General features: G+C 47.2%; 1 protein-coding gene across 3 annotated transcripts in view; it reads left to right on the top strand.

The window, feature by feature from the left end:
• Window positions 1-17,955, top strand: part of stim1b (stromal interaction molecule 1b) — a 232,233-nt gene that overhangs the window by 185,803 nt on the left and 28,475 nt on the right. For 2 of the 3 annotated variants that reach the window (XM_072262442.1, XM_072262443.1), the window contains exons 7-10: window positions 6,492-6,669; window positions 8,192-8,359; window positions 10,228-10,328; window positions 14,524-14,759. In XM_072262442.1, coding sequence (XP_072118543.1) covers window positions 6,492-6,669; window positions 8,192-8,359; window positions 10,228-10,328; window positions 14,524-14,759 — 683 coding nt within the window. Of the gene's footprint in view, window positions 1-6,491; window positions 6,670-8,174; window positions 8,360-10,227; window positions 10,329-14,523; window positions 14,760-17,955 lie in introns of those variants that run through there. The other variant, XM_072262444.1, reaches the window with a different exon arrangement.

Genomic DNA, 17,955 nt, shown 5'->3' on the forward strand with positions numbered 1-17,955 from the left:
CTGAAGCAAAGTATTCATTAAGTACCTCCGCTATTTCCTCTGGTTCCATACACACTTTTCCATTGTCACACTTGATTAGTCCTATTCTCTCACGTCTTATCCTCTTGTTCTTCACATACTTGTAGAATGCCTTGGGGTTTTCCTTAATCCTGTCCACCAAGGCCTTCTCATGGCCCCTTCTGGCTCTCCTAATTTCATTCTTAAACTCCTTCCTGCTGGCCTTATAATCTTCTAGATACATATCATTACCTAGTCTTGTGAACCTTTTGTAAGCTCTTCTTTTCTTCTGGACTAGATTTACAACAGCCTTTGTGCATCACGGATCTTGTACCCTACCATCCTTTCCATGTCTCATTGGAACGTACCTACTCAACCTCATGCAAATATCTCCTGAACATTTGCCACATTTCTTCTGTACATTTCCCTGAGAACATCTGTTTCCAATGTGTGCTTCCAAGTTCCTGCCTGATAGCCTCATAGTTCCCCTTACTCCAATTAGACGTTTCCCTAACTTGTCTGTTCCTATCCCTCTCCAATGCTATGGTAAGGGAGATAGAATTGTGATCACTATCTCCAAAATGCTCTCCCACTGAGAGACCTGACACCTGACCAGGTTCGTTTCCCAATACCAGATCAAGTACTGCCTCTCCTCTTGTAGGCTTATCTACATATTGTATCAAGAAACCTTCCTGAACACACCTAACAAACTCCACCCCATCTAAACCCCTCACTCTAGGGAGATGCCAGTCAATATTTGGGAAATTAAAGTCTCCCACCACAACAACCCTGTTATTATTACTCCTTTCCAGAAGTTGTCTTCTTATCTGCTCCTCGATGTCCCTGTTACTATTGGGTGGTCTATAAAAAACACCCTGTAGAGTTATTGATCCCTTCCTATTCCTAACTCCCATCCACAGAGACTCAGTAGACAACCCCTCCATGACTTCCTCCTTTTCTGCAGCCGTGACACTATCTCTGATCATCAGTGCCATGCCCCCACCTCTTTTGCCTCCCTCCCTGTCCTTTCTGAAACATCTAAAGCCTGGCACTTAAAGTAGCCATTCCTGCCCCTGCACCATCCAAGTCTCTGTAATGGCCACCACATCATAGCTCCAAGTGCTGATCCACGCTCTAAGCTCATCTGCTTTATTCACAACACTCCTTGCGTTAAAATAGACACATCTCAAACCACTGGACTGAGCGCATCCCTTCTCTATCATCTGCCTATCCTCCCTTTTGCATTGTCTCCAAACTTTCTCTATTTGTTAGCCAACCTCCTTTTCCTTCATCACTTCAGTTCAGTTCTCACCCCCCAGCAATTCTAGTTTAAACTCTCCCCAATAGCCTTTGCAAACCTTCCCACCAGGATATTGGTCCCCCTCGGATTCAAGTGCAACCCGTCCTTTTTGTACAGGTCACACCTGCCGCAGAAGAGGTCCCAATGATCCAGAAATCTGAATCTCTGCCCCCTGCTCCAAACCCTCAGCCATGCATTTATCCTCCACCTCATTCTATTCCTATACTCACTGTCACGTGGCACAGGCAGTAATCCCGAGATTACTACCTTTGCGGTCCTGCTTCTCAACCTCCTTCCTAACTCCCTGCAGTCTGCTTTCAGGACCTCCTCCCTTTTCCTACCTATGTTGTTGGTACCAATATGTACCATGACCTCTGGCTGTTCTCCTTCCCACTTCAAGGTATAGTGGACGCGATCAGAAACATCCTGGACCCTGGCACCTGGGAGGCAAACTACTGTCCGCATTTCTTTCCTGCATCCACAGAATCGCCTATCTGACCCCCTAACTATAGAGTCCCCTAAAACTCTGAAATTATTTTACTGTGGGTATACTTAGCAAATCTATAGAACAGTAATTGTAAACAGGATCGATGAACAACAAACTGTGCAAATGTAAATAAAAATAAATAGCAATAAATAACGAGCATGAAATAACAAGGTAAAGAGTCCTTAAGGTGAGACCATCAGTTGTGCGAACATCAGCAGTAGAAAGAGTGTAGTTTTTTGTTCAAGAGCCTGATGGTCGAGGGGTAGTAACTGTTGTTGAACGTGGTGGTGCGAGTCCTGAGGCACCTGTACCTCCTACTTGGCAGCAGTGAGTAAAGAGCATGGCCTGGGCGGTGAGGATCTTTGACGATGGTGGCTGCTTTCCTGCGGAAATGTTTCATGTAGATGTACTCAATGCTTGGGAGGGTTTTACCCGTAATGTACTGGGCAGAATTCACCACCTTCTGTAGGATTTTCCATGCAAGGGCATTGGTGTTCCCATACCAGGCCATAATGCAGACAGTCAGCACAGCTACCACCACACATCTGTAGAAGCTTGCCAAGGTTTCTGATGACATGCCAAATCTCTGCAGACTCCTGAGGAAGTAGAGGTGCTGTCGTACTTTCTTTGCAGTTATATTTATATGATGGATCCAGGACACGTCATCTTGAGATAGTGACATCCAGGAATTTAAAGTTACTGACCCTCTCCACCTCTGATCTTCGGATGATTACTGGCTCATGGACCTCTGCTTTCCCTCTTCTGAAGTCCACAATCAGTTCCTTGGTCTTATTGACATTGAATGTGAGGTTGTTGTCATTACACCACTCAGCCAAATTTCCAATCTCCCTCCTGTATGCTGATTCATCACCACCTTTGATGCAGCCCGCAACAGTGGTGTCATCAGAAAATGTGTATATGGTGTTGGAGCTGTACTTAGCCACACAGTCATAGGTGTAAAGCGAGTAGAGCAGGGAGCTAAGCACACATCCCTGTGGTGCTCCTATGCTGATTGAAATTGTGGAGGAGATGTTCTTAGCCCAGTGCATGATTAAACAAAGATAACGCACAGGGGCTGATGATCAATGACATCATGAGTTGAATGGACTAAGCGATTGACTGAAACAGAAATGGGTGTAGAAGGAATCAAACTGGGTGACAACAACCAAACTAAAAGCTGAAGGTGTTGCAGGTGTGACAGTTTAACCTTCAAATCAATTCTTACACCATGGCATGAGTGAGCTTAGCAACAAGGCACAAGGTGGTCATCCTGCATCAACGGGGTCTCTCCCAAGCAGAAATTTTGCAACAGACAGGAGTTTCGAATTGCGCTGCCAAGCTCTTCTGAAGAAGCACGTACAAACGGACAAAATTGCGGACGAGAAATGCAGCGGTTGGCTATGGAAACTGAGTGCAGCAGATGAAAGATACGTGAAACTGATGTCCCTTCTAATTTGGAAGAAGTCCAGCACTACTTTCAGCTCTGAACTCACAGAAACCACTGGATCACAAGTACACCCCTCTACAGTCCAGAAAAGTCATGAGAGAAGTGTTGCATAAAAGAGTTGCTGCCAAAAAGCCATTCCTCTGAAGTGGAAACAAAGCCAAGAGACTCACTTACGCACAAAAACACTAGGGCCAGGGTGTTGAACATAGGAGCAAATGCTCTGGACTAACAAGTCAAAATTTGAAATTTTTGCCTCAAACAGGGGAGGCAGTTTGTCTGTGGGAGAGCTGGAAAGTGCTCCATGGGTGAGTGTCTGCAGCCAGCAGTGAAGCACGGTGCAGGTTCCCTGCAGAGTTGGGGCTGCATTTCTGTAAATGGAGTTGATGATCTTCCATCCATATACTCTAGTTGGTGAGTTGGCGAAATGGAATCCTCAATGCTGAGAAGTACAAGCAGATTCTCATCCATCATACCATCAGGGAGGCGTCTGATCTTTCCCAACTTCATTCTGCACCAGGGCAATGACCCAAACACATGGCCAGGGTCATAAAGAACTATCTTCAGTAGAAAGAAGAACATGGACTTGTGCAACAGATGATATGGGCTCCACAGAGCCTGATGTCATCATCAAGGCTGTCTGGGATTACCAGGAGAGACAGAAGCAAGCGAGACAGCCAAAGTCTGCAGAAGAACTGTAGCAAGTTCTCCACGATGCTTGGAACAACCTACCAGCCGATTTTCTTATAAAACTGCGTAGTAGTGTGCCTAAAAGAATGGATGCAGTTTTGAAAGCAAAGGGTGATCACACCAAATATTGAGTTCCTTTAGATTTTTACTGTTTATAGTGATTTTTTTGGTATTTAGAAGCTTTTCATTTCATTATTTTTAAAGCATCTTTGCTTTACAGAATTATTTTTACATGTCCCCAAGACTTTTGCACAGTATTGTTGCCCCTCTTTGTCAATGAACACCCCCTCACTAGTAATGAATACTCTTTACTGGCAATGGATGCCCCTTGCTTGCACCACTGTCTGGTGCTGCTCTAAAGAAGCTGATCACTTGCCCTGCTCAGTGGTGGCAGGACATGTAGAGGAACCTTTCTACCACAACCGCAGGCCTCCCATGTATGTTGTCAGTGTTACAGAGCACTGAAACAGGCCCTTTGGCCCAGCTCCTCCATGCGAACCATGGTGCCTCCCCATTTGTCTGCCTCCATCTGAACCTTTGCTGTCCATTAAACATTGTAATTGTACCTATATCAGGCAGTTCCACATACCCACCACCCTCTGTGTGGAAAAGGTTTCCCCTTAGGTCCCGTTTAAACCTCACTTAAACCTATACGCTCCGGTTATATAGAGCATTACTGTACAGAAACAAACCGTTTGACCCATTTAGTCCATGCTGAACTAGTACTCTGCCTAGTCCCACCAACCTGCACCTGGACCTTAGCCCCCCCATACCCCTCCCATCCATGTACTCTAGACAAGACTATGACCATGACAACCTGCACCAGGACCATAACCCCCCCATACCCATCCCATCCATGTACCAGTCCCACCAACCTTCACCAGGACCATAGTCCCCCATACCCGTCCCATCAATGTACTCTAGACATGACTGTGACAATCCACCTTTATATTCCCTCATGAATTTGTCCACTCCTCTAATGTTTGCAGATTTCCTGTATGCTCTTTAGGATGATGGGCAGCGTTTAGTGCCTCCTCCCAAGCAGCCTTGCCTTTTCAAAACGCAAGTTGAATGTGGCTGTATAATGAGCTCCATGTCCTGACTTTAAATAAATCCTCTGACAGTGAGACAACACTGTCACCTGCAGAAGCTCCAGCAGTCACACAATGGTTTGCAGAGCTCCCCTGCACAGCAAGTAAACACAAGAGATTCTGCAGATGCTGGAAATCTTCAGCAAGGCACATAACATGCTGGACGAACTCAACAGGTCAGTCAGCATCTATGGAAATGAATATGCAGTCAATATTTCAGGCTAAGGCCATCAGGACTGGAAAGAAAGGGGGAGGGAAGAGGTCAGGGAAGAAGAGGAGTGCAAGTTGTCAGATTATAGGTGAAGCCAAGTGAGGAGGAGGTGGGTGGGGGGTGGGGAAGATCCTGGAAGGTGATAGGTAGGAGGTAAAATTGAGAGGGATAATAAGTCATCCATGATGGAATGGCGGAGCAGACTCGATGGGTCGAATGACCTAATTTTGCTGCTAGGAATGTGGTAGGAGTGGAGAGTGGACATTGGTAGAAAGGGAAGGAGGAGGGGAACCAGGGGGAGCTGATGGATGGGTGAGGAGATATGAAAGTCTGAGAAGGAAACGGGAATGGTGAATGGGAAAAGAGAGGAGGAGGAGGGCAAGGAGTAAGAATTGCCACCTGACCTACTGAGTGCCTCCAGCATTTGTGTGTTTCCCGCACATTGGAGGTGCTTTGGGACTCCAGGCCCCATCTGTCCTTTTGTGCTCTGTGTGGCCCCTTCAGTTGCAGTTGCAATGCAGTGGGGCCGTTTTGCATGGTTGGTGCAACGGATGTGCTAAGGGTTTGTCTCTGGGATTAACCGTGACTGCTGGCTGGGTTCACAGGCTCCTGAAGGCACAGGAGGAGCACCGATCAATGGTTGGTGTGGGCGATGAGCCTGGGCTTGAACGGGCTGTGTCCCTGGGATTAACCGTGCCTGCTGGCTGGGTTCACAGGCTCCTGAAGGCACAGGAGGAGCACCGGTCAGTGGCTGGTGTGGGTGATGTGCCTGGGTTTGAATGGGCCGTGTCTCTGGGAATAACCGTGCCTGCTGGCTGGGTTCACAGGCTCCTGAAGGCACAGGAGGAGCACCGGTCAGTGGCTGGTGTGGGTGATGTGCCTGGGTTTGAATGGGCCGTGTCTCTGGGAATAACCGTGCCTGCTGGCTGGGTTCACAGGCTCCTGAAGGCACAGGAGGAGCACCGGTCAGTGGCTGGTGTGGGTGATGTGCCTGGGTTTGAATGGGCCGTGTCTCTGGGAATAACCGTGCCCGCTGGCTGGGTTCACAGGCTCCTGAAGGCACAGGAGGAGCACTGGTCAGTGGCTGCTGTGGGTGATGTGCCTGGGTTTAAACGGGCCGTGTCTCTGGGATTAACCGTGCCCGCTGGTTGGGTTCACAGGCTCCTGAAGGCACAGGAGGAGCACCGGTCAGTGGTCGGTATGGGTGATGTGCCTGGGTTTAAACAGGCTGTGTCTGTGGGAATAACCGTGCCCGCTGGTTGGGTTCACAGGCTCCTGAAGGCACAGGAGGAGCACCGGTCAGTGGAAGTGGAGAAGGTGAACCTGGAGCAGAAGCTGCGGGACGAGATAAACGCGGCGAAGCAGGAAGCCCAGCGACTGCGTGAGCTGCGGGAGGGCACGGAGAATGAGCTCAGCCGCCAGAAATACGCTGAGGAGGAGCTGGAACAGGTGGGAATTTTATCCTTCGCTGGGATCGGGGCTGCGGACAGTTCATACGGGGGGGGGGGGTTGTGGACAGTTCATACGGAGGGATAGTGGACAGTTCGTACGGGGGAGGTGGTGGACGGTTCGTACGAGGGGGTGGTGTACGGTTCATACAGGGAGGGGGTGGTGTACGGTTCATACAGGGAGGGGGTGGTGGACGGTTCGTACGGGGGGGGTGGTGGACGGTTCGTACGGGGGAGTTGTGGACGGTTCGTACGGGGGAGGTCGTGGACGGTTTGTACGGGGGGGGTGGTGGACGTTTCGTACGGAAGGGGGTGGTGGACAGTTCATACGGGGGGGTCGTGGACAGTTCATACAGGGGGGTTGTGGATTTAGCCAGTTTCAGTTCACTGCCAGCTGGGGGTGGGGATGGTGAAGAACAGACACTGGGGTTCAGAAAGCAAGTTCAGGGCTTTACACCTGATGTGCGCAGAATGGTCTGTCCTGTGCCTCGAGCAGAGTGGGGCCTGTGATGAGGGAGACAGGATGATAAAGTTTAAAGATTACTGTATTTGTCACATGTACATCAAAACATTCAGAGAAACGTGTCATTTGCACCAACAACCAGCACAGTCCGAGGATTGTGCTGGGCAGCCGGTAAGTGTCGCCAGGCTTCCAGCGCCAATGGAGCATGCCCGCAGTTAACCGATATGTGTTTTGAATATGGGAGGAAACCCACACGGTCACGGTGAAACATACAAGCTCCTTGCAGACAGTGGCGGGAATTGAACCCGGGTTACTAGTGCTGTGAAGCATTACGCTAACCACTACGCTCCTGTCCCGTGCCGTCATGAGGCCTGCACGTGTGGAGCGGGTCCTGGTCCTAGATCAGAGAGAGAGTTAGTGCTGAGATGGTTGGGTTGATCCAGCACACGGGCTACCAGATGGAGGACTGGTTTGGCACCATTGTAGTGTATCAGCTAGCATAATATTTTACAGTGCCAGTGACCTGGATTCAACTTGCACTATGGCCTGTAAGGAATTTGTATGTTCTCCCCTTGACTGCGTGGGTTTCCTCTGGGTACTCTGGTTTTCTCCCATGGATTGGGGTTAGAAAATTATAGACGCGCTCTGTTGGTGGCGGCGGAAGTGTGGTGATGTTTCCGGGTTGCTCCCCGAACATATTCGCTGATTTGATTTGATGTAAATGATGCATTTCACCTTTTGTTTCGATCTACATGTCATAAATAAAACTAATCTTTTGAAATTGGTCCCATGCTAGGCTGATGTGGGAGGTTTTGCGTGCGTGTGTGTGCTTGCGTGCGTGTGGGGGGGTGCGTGCGTGTGCTTGCGTGCGTGTGGGGGGGTGTGTGTGTGTGAGACTCCTGAATCCAGCTACGCATGAGCCCTGTGGCTCTCTGGATGAGGGACGGAATAGATGCAGAGGTACCCTGCGGGACAGCCCTGTGAAAGGGGTATCTTCACTGAAGTGACACACACCTGCTTGCTTGACATGGGGAATGAAACAGAGACCTGCCTCTCCCAGGTGCGCATGGCACTGAAGAAAGCGGAGAAGGAGCTGGAATCGCGTGGGAGCTGGTCCCCACCAGAAACTCTGCAGAAGTGGCTGCAGCTGACTCACGAAGTGGAAGTGCAGTACTACAATATCAAGAAGCAGAGCGCTGAGAGGCAGCTGTATGTCGCCAAGGAAGGGGTGAGTGCTGTCGGAAATTCAACAATAATGTTTTAGCTCTGTGAAACTCTTGAGTAGATAGATTAGGGTGCAATCAGAAATCTCTTAAATAGAAAAATGGAGGGCCACTGTAGGAAGAAAGGGTAGAATTTATCTTAGAGTTGGTTAAAATGTCAGAATAACATTGTGGGTCAAAGGGCCTGTACTGTACTGTACTGTACTATTCTGTGGTTAGGCCATACTTGGAGTATCGTGCTCAGATATGGTCCCCTCTTTATAGGAAGGATGTGGAAGCTTTAGAGAGAGTGCAGAGGAGATTTGCCAGGATGCTGCCAGGATTAGAGAGAATGTCTTGTGAGGAAAGGTTGAGTGAGATAGGGCTTTTCTTTTTGGAACTAAGAAGGATGAGAGGTGACTTGACAGAGGTGTACAAGATGTTAAGAGGCATAGATCGAGTGGACAGCCAGAGATTTTTTTCTCCTGGGCGGAAATGGCAAGAGGACATAATTTTAGGGTGATTGGAGGAAAGTGCAGGGGGGATGTCAGAGTTTGGTTTTCTACACAGGAGAGTTGAGGGTAAATGGAACCAGAAATCAGGAATGGTGGTAAATGCAGATACATTAGGGGCATTTAAGAGACTCTTTGATAGGCGCATGGATGATAGAAAAATTGAGGGCTATGAGATAGGGAACGGTTAGCTCTAACACTAGATTAAAAGGTCAGCATAACATTATGGGATGAAGGGTCTGTACTGTGCTGTACTGGTCTGTGTTCTAATGCCTCACAGAAGAGTCCAAGGCGGAACTTGGAGTGGGATGGAGAGATCAAGTGACAGGTGATTGGAAATTCGGAGTCACTCCTGACAACTGAACGGAGGTGCTCTGCAAAGTGGTCACCCAGTCCTTATTCATTTTGTTTTGATTTAGAGATACAGTACAATAACAGGCCCTCTGCACCAATGAGCCTGTGCTGCCCAGTGACACCTGTGTGACCAGTTAACCTACTTACCCATACATCCTTGGAATATGGGAGGAAGCCCATGCAGTCACGGGGAGAACGTCCGGACTTCTTACAGACTGTGGCAGGAATTGAACCCGGATCGCCGATGCTGAAATAGCACTATGCAATTCCAAAATGCCAACTTGGAACAGTTACCCTGGTGCACACTTTGGGCCTTCAGCAGACTTGCAGGGTAAATGTACCACGATCTTTGGAGAAGCACTGAATTCAACAAGTTGATGGCTTGTTGAATCTCAGGTTTATCGAGAACATGCCTTGTGAGGGGAGATTGAGCAATCGTGGGCTTTTCTCTTTGAAGCAAAGGAGGAAGAGAGGTGACGATAGAGATATGTAAGATGATAAGAGCCATATATAGAGTGGACAGCTAGAGACTTTGCAGAGCGGAAATGGCTAAATTGTGGCATAATTTGAAGGTGATTGGAGGAAAGTATGGGGGGGCATGTCAGAAGTAGGTTTTTCACACAGGGTGGTGGGTGTGTAGAACACCTTTCATCTGTCAGGGTGGTGGTAGAGGCAGATATTGTAAGAGCATTTAAGAGACTCTTAGATAGGCACATGGATGATAGAGAAATAGAGGACTATGTGGGAGGGAAGGGTTAGATTGATCTTGGAATAGGTTAAAAGATTAGCATGTCATCACAGGCTGAAGGGCCTGTACTGTGCTGTAATGTTCTATATACAGACAACCAGCCTTTACATTGAATTGAAGTGAATTATTTTTCTGCTTGGTTTTGCCAAACACACACAGGCTCTGAGCAGCACATCACTTTAAAAATCTCACCTTCTGAAGCTGAATTTCTGCAAATTCTTCCCTCTTCGTCTCTCACTTCCACCCCCACCCCCTTCCCCTCCCCACATCCCTTCCACAGGCAGAGAAAATAAAGAAGAAGAGAAACACCTTGTTTGGAACTTTCCACGTGGCACACAGCTCCTCGCTCGATGACGTAGATCACAAAATCCTGGCTGCAAAGTAAGCACCGAACCCCTGTTGCAGAGGGAACCAGAGGGGGGATTGCTCAGTTATGCTATTATCTTCTTAGTGACTTGATCTTTTATTATAGCTGCCAGTGTTCTTCCACCCATCAGTTCAGGTTAGCTGGTTGTCAGTTCTCTGTGTTTTCTCTTTGCTTCCTTTCTTAAATAGTGGGTCATGTTTTGTGGTCTCTAGTCTGCAAGAAACCTTTCCAGAATCTACACAAAATGCTGGAGCAACTCAGCGGGCCAAGCATCAGCCATGGAAAAGAGTACAGTCGACAAAAGTCAGAAGTTTGTGTTGCAGCTTTATAAAACCCAAGTTAAGCCACGTGTTGAGTACTGCATGCAGTTCAGGTCACCCCGTTATAGCAAGGATGTCGAGGCTTTGGAGAGGGTGCAGAAGAGGTTTGGAGGGCATGAGCTATAACGAGGGCTTGGACAAACTTGGGTTGTTTTCTCTGGAGTGGCGGAAGCCGAAGGGAGATCGATAGAGGTTTAGAAGATTATGAGAGGCATAGAGTAGACAGATGGTATCTGTTTCCCAATACCAGAGGTCATACATTTAAGGTGAGGGGGGTAATTTCAAAGGAGATGTGAGGGACAAGGATTTTTACAGAGAGTGGTGGATGCCTGGAATGTGCTGCCTGGGGTGGGGGTAGAGACAGAAACGTTAGAGACTTTTAGGAGACATTTACATAGGCACATGAATGTGAGGAACATGGAAGGATATGGACATTGTGTAGACAGAAGGGATTAGTTTAGTTGACCATTTGATAACTAATGTAACTGGTTCAGCACAACATTGTGGGCTGAAGAGCCTGATCCTATGCTATATTGTTATATGTTCTATCCACTGCATCCTTCGTTACCCCTTTCAAAGCTCTGGGTCGTAGATCACAATACCTTGGGATTTATCAGTTTTCTGCCTCACTAATTTCTCTGGCAATTTATTCCTAAATTGGGGCTAGTTGTAAGGGAATATTTTGGGATCTTGGTTTCTGGGACTGAGCAACACACAGAATATACTGGAGGTGATAGCTGACAGGTTGCAAGATATCTGACTGCGTCCCTATAGAGGGTTATGTGGATTGCAGCGAGGTCATTGGGGTCTCTCTTCTACCCATCCAAGATGCTTGCCAGGAGCTCTGCGTACACAGGACCCTTAGCATTGTCAGTGATCCCCACCCCCATCCATTCAACAATCTCTTTGACCCCTACCATTAGGCAGGAGGTACCATAGTATTAGGACAAGAACTGTTAGGATGGGAAATAGCTCCTTCCCCAAGACCGTAAGACTACTGAACTCCCTGCCACCACCCAGTTTCATCATGCATGAAGCACCAGTAGCATTATAAGACCATAAGACATAGGAGCAGATTTAGGCCATCTGGCCCATCGAGTCTGTTCCACCATTCAATCATGGCTGATCCTGTTTTTATTCTCCTCCTCAACCCCAGTTTCTGGCCTTCTCCCCGTAACCTTTGATACCACGTCCAATCAAGAACCTATTGATCTCTGCCTTAAATACACCCAACGACCTGGCCTCCACAGCTGCACATGGCAACAAATTCCACAAATTCACCACCCTTTGGCTAAAAAAACTTCTCTGCATCTCTGTTTTGAAAGGGCACCCCTCTTTTCTGAGGCTGTGCCCTCTTGTCCTAGACTGTCCCACCATGGGAAACATCCTTTCCACATTTACTCTGTCTAGGCCTTTCAACATTCAAAAGGTTTCAGTGAGATCCCACCCCCCCCCCACCATCCTTCAGAGTTTAAGCGAGTACAGACCCAGAGCCATCAAACATTCCTCGTATGAAACCCTTTCTTTCGTTCCTGGAATCAACATGTTATATGTTTACTTTTTAACTTGTGATGTAAATTGAACCCTATTATTTGTTAATTTATTTGTGGTAATACTACTTTTGTGTTGTGTGTGTTATATGTACTGGGTTGTGCACCTTTGTCTACAGGAACATTGCTTCATTTGGCAGTATACATGCGTACAGTTGAATAATAATATATTGAGTTGAAGAGAAAGATGGGTTGGTGGAGGATGGGGGGAATGAAGCTGGGAGGTGATAGGTAGAAGTGGTAAAGGGCTGAGGAAAAAGTAAATGGACGGCTATGTGCAGAGCCAAAAGAGATGGGGGAGATTTTGAACAATTTCTTTTCTTCGGTATTCACTAAGGAGAAGGATATTGAATTGTGTAAGGTAAGGGAAACAGGTAGGGAAGTTGTGGAAACTATGATGATTAAAGAGGAGGAAGCGCTAGCGCTTTTAAGGAATATAAAAGTGGATAAGTCTCCGGGTCCAGACGGGATATTCCCTGGGACCTTGAGGGAAGTTAGTGTAGAAATAACAGGGGTTCTGACAGAAATATTTCAAATGTCATTAGAAACGGGGATGGTGCCGGAGGATTGGCGTATTGCTCATGTGGTTCCATTGTTTAAAAAGGGTTCTAAGAGTAAACCTAGCAATTATCGACCTGTGAGTTTGACGTCAGTGGTGGGTAAATTGATTGAAAGTATTCTTAGAGATGGTATATATAATTATCTGGATAGGCAGGGTCTGATTAGGAACAGTCAACGTGGATTTGTGCATGGAAGGTCATGTTTGACAAATCTTATTGAATTTTTTGAAGAGGTTACTAGGAAAATTGATGAGGGTAAAGCGGTGGATGTTGTCCATATGGACTAAAGTAAGGCTTTTGACAAGGTTCCACACGGAAGTTTAGTTAGGAAGGTTCAATCGTTAGGTATTAATATTGAAGTAGTAAAATGGATTTAACAGTGGCTGGATGGGAGATGCCAGAGAGTAGTGGTGTGCCTCAAGGATCTGTACTGGGTCCAATGTTGTTTGTCATATACATTAATGATCTGGATGATGGGGTGGTAAATTGGATTAGTAAGTATGCAGATGATACTAAGATAGGTGGCGTTGTGGATAATGAAGTAGGTTTTCAAAGCTCGCAGAGAGATTTAGGCCAGTTAAAAGAGTGGGCTGAAAGATGGCAGATGGAGTTTAATGCTGATAAATGTGAGGTGCTACATTTTGGTAGGACTAATCAAAATAGGACACACATGGTAAATGGTAGGGCATTGAGGAATGCAGTAGAACAGAGGGATCTAGGAATGATGGTGCTTAGTTCCCTGAAGGTGGAATCTCATGTGGATAGGGTGGTGAAGAAAGCTTTTGGTATGCTGGCCTTTATAAATCAGAGCATTGAGTATAGGAGTTGGGATGTAATGTTAAAATTGTACAAGGCATTGGTGAGGCCAAATTTGGAGTATTGTGTACAGTTCTGGTCACCGAATTATAGGAAAGATGTCAATAAAATTGAGAGAGTACAGAAGAGATTTATTAAAATGTTGCCTGGGTTTCATCTCCTAAGTTACAGAGAAAGGTTGAACAAGTTAGGTCTTTATTTTTTGGAGCGTAGAAGGTTGAGGGGGGACTTGATAGAGGTATTTAAAATTATGAGGGGGATAGATAGAGTTGATATGGATAGGCTTTTTCCATTGAGAGTAGGGGAGATTCAAACAAGAGGACATGAGTTGAGAGTTAAGGGGCAAAAGTTTAGGGGTAACACAAGGGGGAACTTCTTTACTCAGAGAGTGGTAGCTGTGTGGAACGAGCTTCCAGCAGAAGTGGTCTTGGCAGGTTCGATGTTGTCATTTAAAAAAAAAATTGGATAGGTATATGGACAGGAAAGGAATGGAGGGCTATAGGCTGCGTGCAGGTCGGTGGGACTAGGTGAAAGTAAGCGTTTGGCATGGACTAGAAGGGCCGAGATGGCCTGTTTCCGTGCTTTAATTGTTATATGGTTATATGAAAGTGATAATGGACCATGGGCAAAAGTGAAGGAGGAGGGCCCCATTCTGGTTCCCTTTTTACTCCTTTCTCCTTTCCCCACCGGCCCATCATCACCTTCTTGTTCCACTCTTGGGGACGAAGTGAGAAGCTGGCTGAGGCCAGGTGTGGGGGGAGGTGGGATGAGCTAGAAGCTGGGAGGTGGTGGGTGAAAGAGATTGAGAGGCTGAACAAGAAGGACTATTGAGGTGGAGAGCTCAGTGAATCTGAGTTGCTATCAATGTTTCTGGGCTGGAATAAAAAGGTTCAGAAATACCTGGACTTGTTGATCGTGCCTGTTGACTGAGCTATGGCATCCACAGCATCCCTTCCTCCACAGGCAGTCTCTGAGTGAGGTTACCGCCGCACTGCGGGAGCGACTCCATCGCTGGCAGCAGATCGAGGTGCTCTGCAAGTTTCAAATTGTCAACAATCCTGGCATCAGTGCTCTCCACTCATTACTGAACATGGATCCAAGCTGGCTTGGACAGAGCAGATCCACGCCAACACATTTCATCCTGACTGATGACCTGGATGACATGGAAGAGGAGCTGGTCACCCCCGTCACCCTCCAATGTAAGTAACTGATCTCGTTAATTACCACAGGAACTGCAGCACAGACAACCAGGCTAAAACTCACTCAGCACCACGTTCACCATCTCCCCCGACTCCCCACAACCTTTTGGCCCATCTAATCTGTGCCTAGTCCCATTGACCTGCCCTCTATACTCCTTCCATCCATTCTTCTCAAATGTTAAAATTGAATCTGTGTCCAACACTTCCACTGCAGGTCATTCTCTAACCATCTTCCTCAACCGTAGCTTGCTCCCATTTTCCTGTATTCCCATCAGGCAGTGAATTTGGACTAAAATATAGAACAGTACAGCACAGTGCAGGCCCTTTGGCCCATGATGTTGTACTGACCTTTCAACTCTTAAGATTGATCTAACCCTTCCCTCCCCCATAGCCCTCCATTTTTCTGTCATCCATGTGTCTATTTAAGAGTCTCTTAAATGCCCCTAATGTATCTGCCTCTACCACCACCCCAGGCAGCACATTCCATGTACCCACAACTCTCTGAGTGAAAATCCTATATCCAGCATACCTCTATACTTTCCTCCAGTTGCCTTAAAATTATGTCCCCTCATATTAACCATGTTAATTGGAACATGATATTTGTTCCTTACACTGACAGCCACATTCCCCAGCTGAAGGGGTCAAGGGATGCTGCACTTATTGCTCATTCTGGAAGGGCTGGATGTGTTATTCTGGGTCTGGCATTGGACCATGGCCAGGCCTGGTGTTCCTGATAAGTAAGACTGAATCATAGAACATAGAAAACCTACAGCACAGTACAGGCCCTTCGGCCCACGATGCTGTGCCGGACATGTACTTCCTTTAGAAATTACCTAAGGTTACCCATAGCCCTCTATTTTTCTAAGCTCCATGCACCTATCCAGGAGTCTCTTAGAAGACCCTATGGTATCTGCCTCCACCACGTCGCTGGCAGCCCATTCCACACACCCACCACTCTCTGCGTAAAATATGTACCCCTGACATCTCCTCTGTATCTACTTCCAAGCACCTTAAAACTGTTCCCTCTCATGTTAGCCATTTCAGCCCTGGGAAAAAGCCTCTGACTATCCACACGATCAATACCTCTCATCCTCCATCGCTCCAAGGAGAAAAGGCCAAGTTCACTCAACATTTTCTCATGAGGCATTCTCCCCAATCCAGGCACATTCTTGTAAATCTCCTCTGCACCCTTTCTATAGTTCCCACATCCTTCCTGTAGTGAGGCGACCAGAACTGAGCACAGTACTCCAAGTGGGGTCTGACTGGACTCCCATATAGCTGTAACATTACCTCTCGGCTCGTAAACTTATCGTATACCGCCTTAACCACACAGTCAGCCTGCGCAGCAGCTGTGAGTGTCCTATGGACTCAAACCCCAAGAACCCTCTGATCCTCCACACTGTCAAGAGTCTACCATTAATACTATATTCTGCCGTCATATTTGACCTACCAAACTGAACCACTTCACATTTATCTGGGTTGTACTCCATCTGCCACTTCTCAGCCCAGTTTTGCATCCTATCGATGTCCCATTGTAACTCCTGACAGCCCCCCACACTATCAACAACACCTCCAACCTTTGTGTCATCAGCAGATTTACTAACCCATTCCCTCACTTCTTCATCCAGGTCATTTATAAACATCACAAAGAGGAGGAGTCCCAGAACAGATCCCTGAGGCACACCACTGGTCACTGATCTCCATGCGGAATATGACCCATCTACAACCACTCTTTGCCTTCTGTGGGCAAGCCAATTCTAGATCCACAAACACAAAGCAATGTCCCCTTGGATCCCATGCCTCTTTACTTTCTCAATAAGCCTTGCCTGGGGTACCTTATCAAATGCTTTGCTGAAACCCGTATACACTACATCTACTGCTCTACCTTCATCAATGTGTTTAGTCAGATACTCAAAAAAATTCATTGAGGCACAGGGAGCCCCCATTGACTGATCATAGGTGGAATCAGTCTGTGTGGGACAGAGCTGCAGACTGTTTGTCTGGTCAGAGGGAGAACCGACCTGTAGGGGACAGAGCCTCTGAATTTGTTTGACCAGCCGGAGTGGATTCGATCCGTGGGGAACAGAGATGCTGACGGTGTTTGACCCGTCAGAGGGAGATTGGTCTGCCAGGGACAGAGCTGCTGACTGCATTTGATTGGTCAGAAGAAAATCAATCTGTGGGGAAAGCTGCTGACTGTTTGATTGGTCAAAGGGGGAACTGATCTGTGGGGGACAGAGGTGCTGTCTGTGTTTGATCAGTGGGAAAGGTAATTTATCTATGGGGGACTATACCAGAGTTTGTCTGGTCAGAGAGGGAACCGAACTTTGTGGGGTTGAGCTGCTGACTGTGTTTGACCAGTTTAAGGGAGAACCGATCTGTGTGGGACAGAGCTGATGACGGTGCTTGTCCCGCCAGAGGGGGAACGGGTCTGTTGGGGATAGAGCTGCTGACCATGTTTGACTGGTCAGAGCAGGATGTGACCTGTGGGGAACTGGACAAGATGTACCCCAGTTTACTGTGGGAGGCGAGGGAGGAAATTGCTGAGCCTCTGGCAATGATCTTTGCATCATCAATGGATATGGGAGAGGTTTCAGAGGACTGCAGGGTTGCAGATGTTGTCCCTTTATTCAAGAAATGGAGTAGGGATAGCCCAGGAAATTATAGATCAGTGAATATTACGTTGGTGGTTGATAAGTTGATGGAGAAGATCCTGAGAGGCAGGATTTATGGACATTTGGAGTGGCATAATATGATTAGGAATAGTCAGCATGGCTTTGTCAAAGGTAGGTCGTGCCTTACGAGCCTGATTGAATTTTTTGAGGATGTGACTAAGCACATTGATGAAGGTAGAGCAGTAGATGTAGTGTATATGGATTTCAGCAAGGCATTTGATAAGGTACCACATGCAAGGCTTATTGAGAAAGTAAGGAGGCATGGGATCCAAGGGGACATTGCTTTGTGGATCCAGAACTGGCTTGCCCACAGAAGGCAAAGAGTGGTTGTAGATGGGTCATATTCTGCATGGAGGTCAGTGACCAGTGGTGTGCCTCAGGGATCTGTTCTGGGACCCCTACTCTTCGTGATTTTTATAAATGACCTGGATGAGGAAGTGGAAGGATGGGTTAGTAAATTTGCTGATGACACAAAGGTTGGGGGTGTTGTGGATAGTGTGGAGGGCTGTCAGAAGTTACAG

This window comes from Mobula birostris, chromosome 7 (assembly GCF_030028105.1).
Source record: "Mobula birostris isolate sMobBir1 chromosome 7, sMobBir1.hap1, whole genome shotgun sequence".
In the NCBI taxonomy this organism is placed as follows: domain Eukaryota; kingdom Metazoa; phylum Chordata; class Chondrichthyes; order Myliobatiformes; family Myliobatidae; genus Mobula; species Mobula birostris.